This window comes from Urocampus carinirostris, chromosome 12 (genome assembly GCF_059441175.1).
Source record: "Urocampus carinirostris isolate Australia breed hairy pipefish chromosome 12, RoL_Ucar_1.0, whole genome shotgun sequence".
Lineage (NCBI taxonomy): Eukaryota > Metazoa > Chordata > Actinopteri > Syngnathiformes > Syngnathidae > Urocampus > Urocampus carinirostris.
In genome coordinates this window covers 9,145,326-9,160,607 of record NC_142360.1, presented here as the reverse complement: position 1 = coordinate 9,160,607, position 15,282 = coordinate 9,145,326, and the positions used below count along the sequence as shown (strand labels likewise).

Genomic DNA, 15,282 nt, shown 5'->3' with positions numbered 1-15,282 from the left:
TAAAGTTTTGTCCCTAACTGAAACGATCCCTGCAAGCAATGTTCCCTCTAAGATGCGTGTGCGCGCAATTGCGCACTACCCAGAGCTTTTCCGCGCACAAGAAAATCTAGCCAGCTCACAAAAATGAAGGCTCGAAATTGCTAATTAAAAAGCGAATTAAGTCAAAGTTACAGTGCATGAAGGTAAAAATACACAGGTTCCCCTGACGCTGTGTTCTAAATGCGGTATTTTGAAGTCAATGTCGAAGTAGAGCAAAGTTGAGTAAAGTCAGTAGAGTTTTTCGAGAACCGGCTTCTTCGGCTCGGCTCACTAAAAAGAACCGGCTCTTTCGGGTCCCAAACAGCTCTTCGGGTTGTTTTTGCATCTTCAATCCCTACACGACCAAACATTATGTAAAATTGTGCACAAAATGATTTAAAGGAAGGGGGGAAATAGAAAAAAAAAGAAAAAACTACCAAAATGAAAAAGTAGTGAAAAGCTGAAAAAAAGGAGAGAAAAAGAGAAAAAAAGAGCAGGAAAATTTCAGGAAAAAAGCCAGAAGAAAAGAAAGAAGCAAATAAAGGGAAAAAGGGTAATAGAGAACAAAAAAGCAAAAAAAAAGTAACGGTTAGGAAAAAATAAACACAATTTTTTAAAAAAGGAATTTAAAAAAAGGAGAAAAAAACAGGGAAAAAGAGGTTGAGTTACACCGGCTTTAAAGTTTTTGGGTATTTTGTTTCTGATCGTGATGTTTCTGTAATGTGTACATTTGGAAATAGTCATCATATCTTGAATCCCAAGAGTCTAAACATTCCTGTAATATGTGGCATGACATATTTCAGTGACGGGTGACTGCAAACCTACCAAGCCTGGCCGTCCCTCTAAATCACGGGTAGGCAACTATTTGGGGTCACGGGCCACATCGGGTTCAAACATTTGGCAAAGGGGCTCATCCTGGAGGACTACCCAATTTTTTCTAATTTATGAATGAATATACATGTAGACATCTACATCTTATTTTTTATTTTTATTTGTTTTTTAATAGATCAGTTTGACTAAATTGGTTTCTAAACGCTCAACAATTAAAGGTTTTTGTTTTATACACTTAACTCAGTTTTTTAATAGTACTGTAGTTGCATTTTTTTTTGTATTTTGGTAGTATTTCTGTAGTGTTACTTTAGCTTTATTTTGTAGTGTTTCTGTACTATTTTCTTTATAGTAGTATTTTTTTGTATTTCTGTTGGATTCCTTTAGTATTTTTGTATTTCCATAGTAGTTTTTCTTTTAAATTATATCTGTAGTATTTTTGTAGTATTACTGTAGTATTTTTTGAGTATTTCTGTTGTAATATTTCTGTAGTAGTATTTTTGTTGAATTACTGTCTTAATATTTCTGTAATTTTTGTATTATTGTATTACTGTATGGTATTTTTGTAGTATTTCTGGAAGTATTTTTGAAGTATTTCCAAAGTAGTATTTTTGTAGTATTTTTATAGTATTTCTCTCATATTTTTGTAGCATTTCTTTAGTTTTTTTAGTAACATTACTGTAGTTGTATTTTTGTAGAAAAAAAAAGACTTGACTTTGATTGCAGCAAAAGATATGAACTCAAAAGAGGTTTATATATTTCCATTGTATACTTACCATTTTTTACTTGTCAGCACGAGATAAAATGCTTAATACATTTAGCTTTTTTTCACGATTGTGTTTCACATGTTTTTAATTCTTAGAAAATATTTGGAGTTGTTTTTATAACTAGAAGTTCAAAGACTGAAATATGTCAACATGTCAAAAGGTTCTCGGGGGGCCAATGCTTTTGCAAGACACAGAAGTTACTGTATACTTAGGCACGGAATGTGCCCGGTTATCTTCTTCGAACTGAGTCAGGGAAATGTTCATCAAACTTCAGCTTGCGCGGAATTACAATGGCATAGACCAAAAAAATCCTTAATAATTTAGGATCTCCTGTCCGCAAAGATACTTTTTCAAACTTAATTGAGCCTGGGCACCTACGTTGAAGAAAATAAGTATTTGAACCCCCTGCTATTTTGCTATTTCTCCCACTTAAAAATCATGGAGGGGTCTGAAATTTTCATCGTAGGTGCATGTCCATTGTGAGAGAGATAAACTAAAAAGAAAAATCCAGGATTCACAATGCATGACTTTTTAACAATTTGTGTGATACAGCTGTAAATAAAAATTTGAACACCTGTGTATCATCTAGTATTCTGACCCTGTAAGACCACCCATTAGAAGTCCACTTGCACTCATATCAGAATCAGATGCACCCGTTTGAGATCATTAGCTGCATAAAGCCACCTGTCCACCCATTACAATCAGTAAGACTTGAACTTGTAACTTGGCAATGGCCAAAGAGCTGTCCAAAGACACCAGAGACAAAATTGTACACCTCCACAAGGCTGGAAAGGCCTACAGAGCAATTGGCAAGCAGCTTGGAGAAAAAAGGTCCACTTTTGGAATAAAAATTAGAAAGACGAAGAGCTAAACATGACGGTCAATCTCAATAGGAGTGGAGCCCCATGCAAAATATCACCTCGTGGGGTCTCTTAGTTGGTCAATGACCTGAAAAGAGCTGAGACCACCGTTTCTAATGTTACTTGAGGTAATACACTAAGATGTCATGATTTGAAATCATGCACGGCACAAAAGGTTTCTCTGCTTGAACCAGCATATGTCAAGTACAATCCGAATAACACCATCGCTGCTCTGAAGCATGGTGGTGGTAGCATCATACTTTGGGGAGATTTTTCTGCACATGGGACAGGACGAGTGCACTGCATTAAAGAGAGGATGACTCGGGCCGTGTACCCTCTATCACTCTCTCTTTCTCTCCCTCTTTTACTCTCTTTCACTGTCTTTCTTTTTCACTCTCTCTTCCACTGTCATTCTCTTATTCTCCCATTATTTCATTCTCTTTTTCCTTCTCTCTCTCTCTTTCTTATTCCCTCCCATTCTCTTTCCCTCATTCTATCTCTCTCATTCCCTTTCTCTCGACCTTGTTCTCTCATTATCCCTTTCTTATTCCCTCTCTTTCCTTCTCTTTCTCTCTCTTTCGCTCTATTTCCTTCTTTCACTCTTTTTTTCTCTTATTCTCTTTATCTTTCTCACCCTTTCTCTCTCTTCACTCTCTTTCTGTTTCTCCTTTAGTCTCTTTCAATCTCTCTCTCTCTCATCTGCTCTATTTCACTCTTTTTCACCGTGTCCTTCATTGTCATTCTTTCTTTCTCTCATTCGCTTATCCTCTAATTTTCTCATTCTTTAATTCTCTCTTTCATTCTCTTATTCTCTTTCTCCCGCTATTGTTCTCTCATTCTCTAATGCTCTCTCATTTTCTTTTCCCTCATTTCTTTTCATTCCTTTTCTCTCATTGTCTTTCTCTCTTTTCCTCAGTTTTTCTTTCTTTCACTCTTTTATCTATTTCTTTCACTCTCTCTTCCTTTCACTCTTTCTTCCTCTCTCTCTCTAGATTGACAGGCAGGTCGAAACTAAAATATCGACCCTTCGTTCTTACTCTTTTCACGGGAATATCCAACATTATGGAGAATAATACAAAAATTAGCGCAATGGAGAGGTTTGAGTATCAGGGCTTGCGGGACGCCATTACAACCATCTCATGCGCAGGCGGCGTGTGGGCGCATGTGCAATTATCGGCGTAACAACTTGATTCAAGCAGCAATAATTCAATTTGTTTTTTTTCCCCCCTTTTGAGTAAAACTCGCCGAACGTTGAAGAAATTCTGAAGCATTCGCCTGAGTTAAATGAGTGCAGAGAAAGCAAACTCACGCTCTGTATTTGAGTTATCTTTGCACCGGCGAAATAATGACATCCTGTAAGACCTGAACTAAAAAGCAAAACTCCTGTTAAAAAATCAAGGAAAATATGGAAAAAAAAAACAATTTTTTTCAAGCAACAAACATTTGCAGTTGTTCTGTAAGATTATTTAATATTAAGAATGACAATAATTTTGATCATTTAAGAATAATAATAAAAGTAGTATTTTTCCAATTTGACTATATTTTTAAAGATTTTTTTTTCAATGTTATATTATATAAACAAAACAATAAGTTGCCTTATTACAAATACATTTCATTGTGCGGGTAAGAGAGGCTTTTTTCCCTCCGTGTTTTAATTTAACATCCAGCTTGTGAGACTAATGCTGGAGTTAAGCAGTTCTGTTTAAGTTTTCATTCAAGAGAATATTCTAAGCAAGGTGAGGTACAGAACAGGGGTGTATGGTTTCACAAGTACAAGGTCAAAATGGTCGACAATCCCTTTTATACTAGGAGGAAGTGCTATGACAGAAACGAAACTTTAGAGATCGTGGTAAAATCCTTACTTTACACCAAGTCTTTGTTTTCTTTCTTTTTGGATTGTACTTTTCTCATATTTGTATCTTATTTCCATTTTTGTCACACAGTAAAAAAATGTCAATATAACACTGAAAGAGTGTAACATTACCCCAGTAAGTATATGGTACTTTTCTATAGAGTGTAAAAAGTACACTGAGCATTTTTACTCTGATTAGAGTTATATTTGACACTATACTCCTCTAAGGGATATAAGTCTTGTTTTACACTAGGAGAAAAATCACACCGATGTTCAACAAAATAGATAACTTGTTTGTAATAATTTACCTGAAACATATTTTGGCAAAACAAGGGCACTGGCAGTCATAGTTGCACTCACTTACGAGGGAACCCGGAAGAAAGTGGGCGGAGCTTTCTCGGGGTCAATTATTTTTTCAACACTTTCAAGAGTCAATTATTTTGTACACTGAAAAGGTATTTTATTCCAACATGGTTGCATTAACTCTAAAATGAGTATGTGAGAGTGACAGTGTAAAACCTATGTGGCTCTGTTTTCCCTCAACACTGGAGGTTATCCTGTTCTATTTTACTCTGACCACATTGGAAGAACACCAGAGGAGTTAAAACACTCACAATGCATATTTAACTCTGGTCAAGTGACTGCGCTCATGTGATTTGAGTGGATTATTTTCTTGTCACAATCCATCAGCACTGCAACTTTGCACTGCAAAAAATCTTTTAGTAAGTGCAATCGAGAGATGCATATCCTTATTAGCTAGTTATCTGGTGCACTCACTTACGACACCCCTGAAGCGAATCCTTCCTCCAGATAATCTGCTGCCGTGGCTCTCTAGCGCCCCCACTGTCAGCCGTGAGTGCACAAACATCACAGAGATAAGTTAGATGAGAAAGGCAGGAAGCACAATTTAAAAAAAAAACTATGGCAGACATGTATGTCAGTCAGCGTGTGGCTGGCTCTACGCCAGTAGGGGGGCTTCGAGCGCTTCGTTGCTGTGGAGGGGTTTGAAATTTTTCACTAGACACAATTCCATCGTCGTAAACAAGTGTGACGTAGCCAAGCTGCGCACACATTGTTGAGGCAGAATGGCAGAATTAATGTCAGTTTATACCTGGTGGTTGCCGTGCAGCCCCACGGTGCAGAGGTTCAGGGTTCAAGTCCAGCTACCGAATCCTCCCCTGTGGAGTTTGCATGTACTCCCCGTGCCTGCGTGTGTTTCCTCTGGGCACTCCGGTTTCCTCCCACATCCTAAAAACATATTTTGTCAGGTTAATTGCAACTGACTGGCAACCAGTTCAGGGTGTCCCCTGCGTACTGCCCGAAGATAGCTGGGATGGGCTCTAGTACCCCCTACTGAGGATAAGCGGTGCAGATAATGGATGGTATAAACTATTTAAAGAAACTAAGATTGGTGTATGGCTAGCAACGTCCTAAACCTCTATTGGATTACAGACTGGGAGGAAGAGGTAACAAAAGGGCACAATTTCCAGAATCGCTAACAAGCTAACAGGTGATAATTTGTATCACCTGAGTTGAAGATGAGTAACTTCCAAAAACATGTAGGACATGCGACCCTTGAGGACTGGGTTGCCCAGCTCTGATCTAGAAGGTCAGCGAGTAACAGTGGAACTCTTGTTTGCAAAGTTCCTCCACCTCCCTATAACAAGTTCTAAATGTATACTGTCAGGTGATAGTTGTTTTTGTGAATGGTGACTCTAAAACGCAACTCAACATACAAATCTTCCCTCACCTTATCCAAATTCGTACTCCCGCTTTTTGGGGTCAACAATGCGCTTGCATCCTGTGGCGATCCGGTGATGACCCAGGCTGGAAAGGGTTGTTTTTGTATATTGGTGTCGGACATTCCTCTTGTTGAAAAACTGCATAACTGGAAATACCTGTTCCTCATCACCGCTTTCAAATATTTGTGTTGAGCGTGCGTGCATGACGAGCCGCCAGCTTAAAACGTATGTCCAAGCATGCGTAGATATGAAATTAAATGTATTCAGTTAAGGAATAAGCCGCTTGGACATTATTCAAAACTAAAATGAAACAAAAATTGAAAAAATAAAACCTTTAGTGAGGGCTATTATCAAGCACCTCTTGATCCGCGATGACTTTGGCTGACTTCCATGCCGTTTTCCCGCAGGGATGACCTTTACCGCGTGGAACTGGACATCTCCGCTGCCGACGAGATGTTCTACAGTAAGGTGAGCGCCTCCTGCCTGCGAATTTATTTATTTGATTTTTAATGACTGCAATGTCATGGACGCTCTCCAACGTTTGACCTTTTCTGTGCGTCCAGAAAAGAACGTGGGAGTCCAACAAGAATGACATCAGGATCTGCAGGATGAAGGGCAAACACCAGGTAAGACATTTTCCTGCTTCTCACATCGGTGAAATGATTGCGCCAGAAAGTTCAGAAAGGCCCGTCGGGCATGAATGTCAAGGTCACTTTGGGTTTTTTTTTCTCTATGTCCCTTTTCAGGGAGGAAAACATAATACAACACATAATGCACATCTAACTCAATTAGAATAAACAGAGTTTGTACGGGTGCTGGAAATCCTTGTTTCAATTTTAATGTTGTGTTTTTTTCAAGGTCTGAAAAATGCTAGAATTATGGGTGAAGTGCTTGAAAATGCTGAAAATATTTGCCATTGGCGTGTTTCTTGGCAGTCTGACTCGATAGACCACACAATAAATGAAGATTTCTTTTTTAAAACTGCATGAAAATAACACAGACAAGCCTGCTCTGGTGAATTGTCATTATGGAGTTTTCATGTGAAGCGTCACTGCCCCCTACTAGTCCCACTCGAGGGGACAGCTCTATTTAGAAAACCCTCTCTTTTCGGCTCCCAAAGAGCTCATTAGATTATTTTTTTAATTATGTATTATCAGTAATAATAAAAGATTATGCACCAAGTTATTTGATAATTTGTCAGGTCATGTTTATTTGTACAACCCTTAATCACAAGAAGTCTCAAAGTGCTGCACAGAGCACCAATTGTTACAATCCACAGTCTATTATTACACCATCCCCTGATCTAAAACCTACATGAGGGCAAGGAAAAACTCAAAAACCTCAACATGAGGAAAATGAACAAATCTTAAGAAGGGACCTCACATGAGGTAATCACCCTTCCAGGATGATTGAGCAGTAGTTTTTTGGGGGGCAGGAGCTTCACTCATTTTTTAGGCAGTTATACTTCATAGCCATAGCCTGCAACTACGGTGCTAACACGAATGGCTAGAGAAGGAAACTGATCTGTAACAATGGATTAGAAATGGACTCTATCACATTAGCAAAAATACCTGTGGAATGTGATTAACACTGAAGTGATTTTAAAATGTTTTGCAGAGCACCCCTGCAAAACATATTAATATAGATTAAAATATTCACAGATCCACAAATAAAATTGGATAAAACACACTGAACAGTCAAACAACAACACAAAATCCCTAAAAATGCTAAATTAACTATCAAATATTAACTTTTAAGTGCGACAAATACATGATTTTACAATTCAATTTTGATACTTTGACTAATTTAGATACAGATCCTCTGAAAAACACACAAAAAACATAAATTAAATTAAGTCAAACAAAAAGCAGAAGATTACCAGTTGATTGAAAGTTGGGGTACACTCTGCTTCAGAGCAATCAAAATCATGAAAATTAGTCAAAATCTGGCTCATTTTTCAACTTTTTATACATAAAATATATATTCGTTTTCTTCTGCATTGAACTCCATTATTGCCAAACACCTCTGAAGCCCTTTATGTATGTAAAAAAAGTTTGATGTTACCAAGATCAGGTGTATTGTTAAAGCAGAATGGCAGAATTCATGTCAGTTTAAATCAGTCCATTGACAAAAACGATTGTAAATCATAGACAGGAATAGCTCAAGATACCACAGAGTGTGTGCTAGCACGAAGATAGCGGCTTTATTTCAATCGTCAAATTCCCCCCAAAAAGTCTTTTGATCGGCGCTGGGGTTTCCCTTTGAAGGAACAGGAAAAAAATTGAAAAAGTGGATTATTTGGCCTTGGTCTTTTATACTATAGCTGGCTTTACTGTGGTATCACAATCTGGCAACGTGCTCCAGACTGGGCAGAGAGCAGACAGCATTTTCTGGGTTGTGTTGATGAGTCTGTAGCGAATATGGGTAGTAAGTACATTATTCTAACAATTTATTGACTTACTGAATCAAAGAGTCGAGTTTATTCTTTCCAAACTCGTCTGGCCTTTTTGGAGCACCATATACGTTTTTAGATCATTATGTCAGGAAAACGGATGAAAAAACCTTGTTTAGTTATTCTGAAGGGTGGCTGTAAAGCGATGAGGAATCCTGGTAGGCTTGAGAGACGGTTTGGGAGAGGCCCACTGGATGCAGCGTGTTGAAGGAGAGGTTGACTGCTGGTGGGTTGAGGCTTCTCTGAGGTCGCTGGTTTTGTCCTACCGGTTTGGCAGCTAGCTTGATCAAGATTCGCTGCTGATTTGGAAAGGTTCTCTGCCTGCTTGTTGAGCTGAGACTTGGTCAGGACCAGCCAGGATTTTGATCCAGTTCTCCTTTTTAGGATATGCCCTCTTCCCTTGTTGCTGGCCAAATTCAGACTACCCCTGCGAAGTGAGACGTGTACCAGCTCTGGGTTCCGGTTTCCTGGGAGGGGCGGACCCCCTGTGGTGGAGTTGTGACGCAACCTTTGATGCGCAAATGCAGATAATGCCCCCGTCCCCAACCTCACTTTCCAGCAGTATCATTCATCTATGTGATTGACTTAAAACACAGTGTTCACTTTACATGTTTTGACCTTGTTTGATCATTTTTTGACATTGCAAAGGGGAAATCTGTCCAAACGTTGAATACTCTACAAGTCTATGGTTTGCCGTCAATGTTGTTCATGAAGCGATATTATTTTGTACCCATTTCAGCGTTCAGCATCAACCAAGTGACAAATGTATGACGTCTGTATTTGGCACATACAATGATTAGTGTATTTCTATTTTTTCTTCTTTTCTTATCAATAACTTTTAAGCATAGAAAAGAAGTTGAGAGTTTTTAATTTTCACTCCCATAAAATAGTTACTTTGAGAGATCTGTTCGATCCCCTCGGCCTTTACCTCTCTAAACAGCAGCTTCCGGTGACCTGTTTTTTGTCTTATCTACTGTCTTTTATTTTCCCCCGGTACTGTCGCTTATGGTTAATTTCCCTTATGGGGAATTAGATTATATCTAAATCTAATTGTATGATGGTTAAAAGCATAAAATGGATATAACTGGAAAACTGCCATCCTTATAACCACATATGCAGTATTATCACTATAACAACAAAACCCACTGAATTGTAATTTGCTGCATTTGGCCCCAAGGAGGTGCTCAGCCGTCTGATGCACTCCGCCACCCAGACTCGTTTCTCCTCTTTGGTGGAAAGTGTGAAGTGTTTTCAATGGAAGGGTGCAAAGAGGGGACTGACATTTTCCTTTTATTGTGTGTGTGTGTGGAGGTCCCTTAAAGGCTGGGCCAGAAACGAAAGGTCTCCTGGCCTCTTAATGGCAGGGCTGCCGGCGCTAATGTCATCGCATCTACGGGAGTCAGAGAAAAATCTCGCCTCGGCGACCCAAATCCACCTCTCGCCTGTCTCCGGACACTCGAGTGTTGAGTGGAGAGCAAGTTCGCGTCACGAAAATGGCGCGGTAACGCCGCAGCCCAGATGCACTGATCGATATGCTCTCAAAGCAAAAAGAACAAAAAAATCAATTGAGTTTTGGCTTGAACAATGCGAAAAACTTGCAAGTAGAGGCACGCTTATTTCAAGGTATTGCTGTGCAGCCGATATTGATATTTTGCAAGATTATACAGCAATTCCTCGGTCATCGCGGCTTATGTTGATCAGAACCCCGGCAAAAAGTGAAAATAAAATCATATCCCCCAAAATGTGTGTAATCATTCTATACTGTCTATGTCTATACTATCTCCACCGCGCTAAGAACTTTGACATTTGTATTGTTTAATATCTCGTGCATTCATTCAATATGTTTGGTTTAAAGTGTAAAGAAGAGGCGAGTCGTTTCATTTGAAAGGAAAGTGGAATAAGAAAGCTTGATGCGGTTGAGAAAATGGTTGGAACGCTTTTTTTCCGGCCACTTTTTACCACGGAGGAGAAAATCTTCCAAAAGTAAGTTAAACTTAACTTTATATATTTATAGAGCATATTATTTTATAAAATGTGTATTTTTTAGTACAAAGCAATGCAGGTTACAAGCCTGAACATACTTATATAAACTTCAAACATACAAAATATAGCACTGAAGCAACTTACGAACAAATTCAACTTACGATCTTGTTCTTAAGTAGGTCAGCAACTGTAGCGTATCATGCTACCTCTAATTCATGCCCCCCACTCTTTTTTGGGGGGTTTCAAGTGATGCTTGACTAGCTACAGCAGCACTTCTCTCTCTTTAATATTCATTATTTTTTTTGCCCCTTTTACACTTTTAATGTTGTGATAGCGAAGGTGGTGATCCTGTAAAAATGCAAATTTGCATCTCAGGGGATAGCGAGATAAGACCGAGAACCTCCGGGAAAAAACGAGTTCCTTTTCAAGGGAATACATGATGCATCACTCGTTTTTTTAATTGTATTAATCTGGCAAGAGATTGAGATCACAATCAAGTGTTTTTTAGACACTGAATAAATATAAAGTGGAGGTGGGATCAACAAGTTTTGCATACGCGGCGTCATGCATATTTATGACACTTGAGTGTTTCTTTCTTTTTTTTTGTACCTGTCGTCTTTTTTTTTTTTTTTTTTGCATTGACGAGAGGCGCAATTAAGCGGATAATCTTGAGCGCCTTACCCGACAATGCCGAAGCGTCTCCGTTACTTCACCTCCTGAAAGTTTCAGGAGGAGGGGTGACGCGTGTGTCAGATGTGATACATTCACCACCTTATAATTGGTTTTGTAATTAAATGTTTCTGCTTGGCGGATCACAAAGGACACAGTATTCACCCTAATTAGGCAGGAAATGTAATATCGCAATTTATTTTCCCTGCCTTTCTGTTGTCCTGACGATCACTGACGACGTCTCATTTGCATATTCTCGTTTTGCTCGCACTTTCCCTTAGCATTTAATGTTTTTTTTTATTCCATTTTTTTCTGTCAGGGAATTTTAATATTGATCTCATCGAGGTGAATACATGGTAGTATCAATCCAGACTGATCCGATCCCGGTACTATCATGATTCCCTCCTTCGAGTAAGTTTATGTTTACGATAAACACAGCACGAAGATTTTAGGCACTAAAAATGTTTCTTTTTTTTAATAACTACAAATCAATAGTTAACTGTATTAAAAAAATGAAACAATAAATATTTATATTACAACTATTTTGGAGTCGAAAATACAAATATAACAATGTCGTCATGTCAACTACGCCTTTCATTGCACAATATTTTGAAAATAAAGTCAGAAGGTTGTAGAGAAAATAAGCCCAGCATCAAATGGAACGACTTTGTCCCCTTTTGGACAGTTCCTGAACGTACCAATTTACCATGTACCATAAGGAACTCTGATAACATGAAGTTTTGAATGTAATTAAACCATCCAAGGCTATTTATTGATATGCTCTCACCGTACGTAATTATGTCGATTGTAGGGGCATTCTTAAGTCATTCAAAAATGTCTTACTTCTTTGGCTTTCTAACAAGTTTAGCAACTTCAAGACCATAGAAGCATGGATCTGGTCAAGCGTGCCCGGTCCATACAAATAGAGGGGCTGTTTAATAGCTTACACTCTTTTCTACTGCCTCCTATGACGGCTGCGTGGCGTGGCTGTGCGGGCCTGCACTGCGGTTTTGAGTTTAGCACGTGGGCCATATGTTGTGACCAACCGGAGCACGAGACCAAGTCTCTCCACAACAAGTAAGATGACGGTTTCAAATGTAAAACTATATTTGCTGGTCGTTGGGAATGAGCGACTTTTTTTCTGTACAAGAGAATCACCCCAAATTGACCAGCATTACTCTCCTTTTGTGCTCGTAACTTCCAGACTTTCAGCGGTCGAAAACTCCCATAATCTCTCCCCCCCTCTTTTTTTTTCTATCATCAATTCTCTGTGTTAGTAAATTGTGTTATTTCGTTTGACACGGTTCATTTATTCAATTTACTTGGGATTAGTAATTCATATCAGTACTCAAAGAGCTCAAGTAATAATGTAATTTAGTTTTTTATTAGTGTCGGAAATTCTAGCATCCTTCAGAGAAATAAAAAGATTTATGGTGGAGCACAAGCAACACCTAGAGGCAAACTCGTTTACCGATTGCAGTAAATAATCATTTGTTTTAATTTTCAAAATTAAAGCTAGAAAAAGGTGCAAATAGTGTACAGAATATAATATAAAAAACTGATTTACAGGTTTTTGTTCAGGAACAGTAACATGTTTTCAGCTACAGCTTATTGCTCTATAGGGTGAACTTTTTATCATCTGTTTATGAAAATTTGCCACAGGAGCGGGCCACTTCACCACACAAATTATACCTGGCATTGTATTGTATTTTGTATTTTACATTTATTTTTTACTTTCAACCATGTTGCGACAAATATCACATCACAAAATAAACAAATCACCTGAAAATAAAAAGAGGATGACAGGTTGAAGCCAAACGCTTATAAGAGACTCGTCCCCAGAATAACTTTGAAAACTTCTTCTACATATCATAGGCAGGGTTTAATTTGATTTTTGGCAAAGGCCACAGCCTGTGTCCGATCTGCGTGAAAGGCACCTATCTGTTTCTTCCACACCAGACCCAGGCCACTTTCATATGTGGTCCTAAATCCGATAAATTTTCGATCTTTTGGAATGCGACTTCTGCCTGAATGATCAATGCGCATTCATGCGACCTGCACGTCGATAGGCGTTAGACGTTACTATTCTGCAGTCAACCCGGCTGGAGGAAGCGTAGATATACACAATCGCCGCGGACAAAAAGAGGATGTCACGCATTCATGGAAGATGAACACTTGATATTTTGTAACTCACGGAACATCCAACATCGCATCAAAGTTTCACAAAATGTCGCCCCAGATAAGTGATAGCATCCTCTAGTGGGAGTTAACGATATTTACATTCAAATCCTGCCTTACGGACAACATTAAATGGGGAAAGCGAGGTTTTGCATTTAATTAAGATTTAGGGGGACAATGCTCCGCTGTTAACATCCATGAGTACTTCAGCAAATATGAGTGCGCTAACTTAGAGAGTGGATTAGGGTGCTGGTATAGAGAGAGAGAAGGACTGCGCTATCTACCTATAGAAGCCACACTGCGAGGAAAATGTTGGAGGGATAAAGAATCGATTCCAGGACAAAAGTATTTACCTTATTGAGTACTTGCTCAGTAACAATGATTTCGAAATTTGGAACGATCCGCCCACCTATACTTTCCAAACCAAACAAAGAAGTAGAAGCATGCTAGTACGTCATCGCGAGTCACACCATCATGCCAACAGGCCGTGTCACAGGTTTGAAGGCGGGCCTCAGGATGGCGGTGTTTTTTTTCAGTATGGTGTTGATTGAGCTCCTGATGGAGCGTAGTGTTTTGCGGGGGGGAACGTGTGATGACGGAAGATGTGGTTTCACAGATCCTTAAGTACTTGTGAAAAGAAAACACAGGTGGAAGCATTTTTGCTCATCTCGTTTTTTAACTTTTTTTTTTCACTACAATAAAAAAGTAATTTATCATCTATTTTTCGTAGACTCACTGTACTTCAGGCACATGGGATTGTAACTAAAGTAAGAGCTATGGTTGCATAAAAATATTAAATACATTAAAATAAAAAAATAATATCAACATTATGACATCTGGTTTTACTACTAAAATTACTTCATTCACTTATAAATGGTTATTAGGATACTTTTACTCATAAATATTCCCTATTTTGCCAGCTAGACAGCTCGCGAAAGACGTCCCGATAATTACACTTCCTATCATAAAAATTGTGTGGTGATAAGATCTAATCTAACGCCTTTTCCTATGTCATCAACGGCAATCCCAATGCCGAAGATGGATTCTGTTCCCGTTGCATCCAAAGATTAAAAAATCCGTTCGGGTAATTTTTTATCAATCATTGCTTTATTTCGGTAATTTACTACCATAACACCTCACAATCTTTGAGATTCTTAAGGTAAAGAAACATTGTGTATACAGTATACACAAATAAATATGGTATAAAGCAAGGGCCTCTTTTCTTTTCTGTGCAGCCAAGCGACCCACAGCCCGGTTTGCGTCCGGGACCCACATTTGGGGAACCCTTTGCTCTCTGCCTGCAAGAACGAATAGTCAACAGATTTTCTGTGTTTATGGTAGCTGTGTGGCTGCCGTGCAGTCCCACTATTTTGCAATTGCGCCATCAGGACGTAAAGGTTGTCGTTTTATCCCCGACTCTGCAAATTTGGTCCAGATGGTGACTAAACGCTCGGCATGTGTGAGGCCTTCTGTTCTTCACGCGAGGTTAGCCAAAGTAAATTTCAGCGCCGCGAGCCGTTTGTGTTTTCAAGACGACGATCGGCCACCTCGATTTAGCCGGAGCTGTTGAAAACGTCGACGCGGATCAAGTGCGTATTCCTGCCGCGTTTTTTTTTTCTTTTTTGACCTGGGCGTTACCACAGTTTAAACATCGACCAGTGTGAAATTTCTTTTGGCTCAACTAATTCAAATAGTGGACTAGTCACCAACTATTAAAACAATTTGTCGAACAATCAGATGATTATTAGCATGACGTTATTTTAATTATGTGGCAAATGATAATAAACACAAGGGTACAATGAAAAATGAATCTTTTACTAAACATACTGCGGATTTGTACAATAAATGAATAAATAATACCCTTTCTAAAACCAAACCCGGCACAGTGATTGTACAGTAGAGACATAGATCCAAGAATAAACCTCTGTCCATT

General features: G+C 38.8%; 1 protein-coding gene across 5 annotated transcripts in view; it reads left to right on the top strand.

The window, feature by feature from the left end:
• The window catches only part of sema6bb (sema domain, transmembrane domain (TM), and cytoplasmic domain, (semaphorin) 6Bb), a 298,494-nt gene that overhangs the window by 173,990 nt on the left and 109,222 nt on the right, over positions 1 to 15,282 (top strand). For all 5 annotated transcript variants that reach the window (XM_088349347.1, XM_088349350.1, XM_088349348.1 and 2 more), the window contains 2 exons: positions 6,475 to 6,535; positions 6,631 to 6,693. In XM_088349347.1, coding sequence (XP_088205473.1) covers positions 6,475 to 6,535; positions 6,631 to 6,693 — 124 coding nt within the window. The remainder of the gene's footprint in view (positions 1 to 6,474; positions 6,536 to 6,630; positions 6,694 to 15,282) is intronic.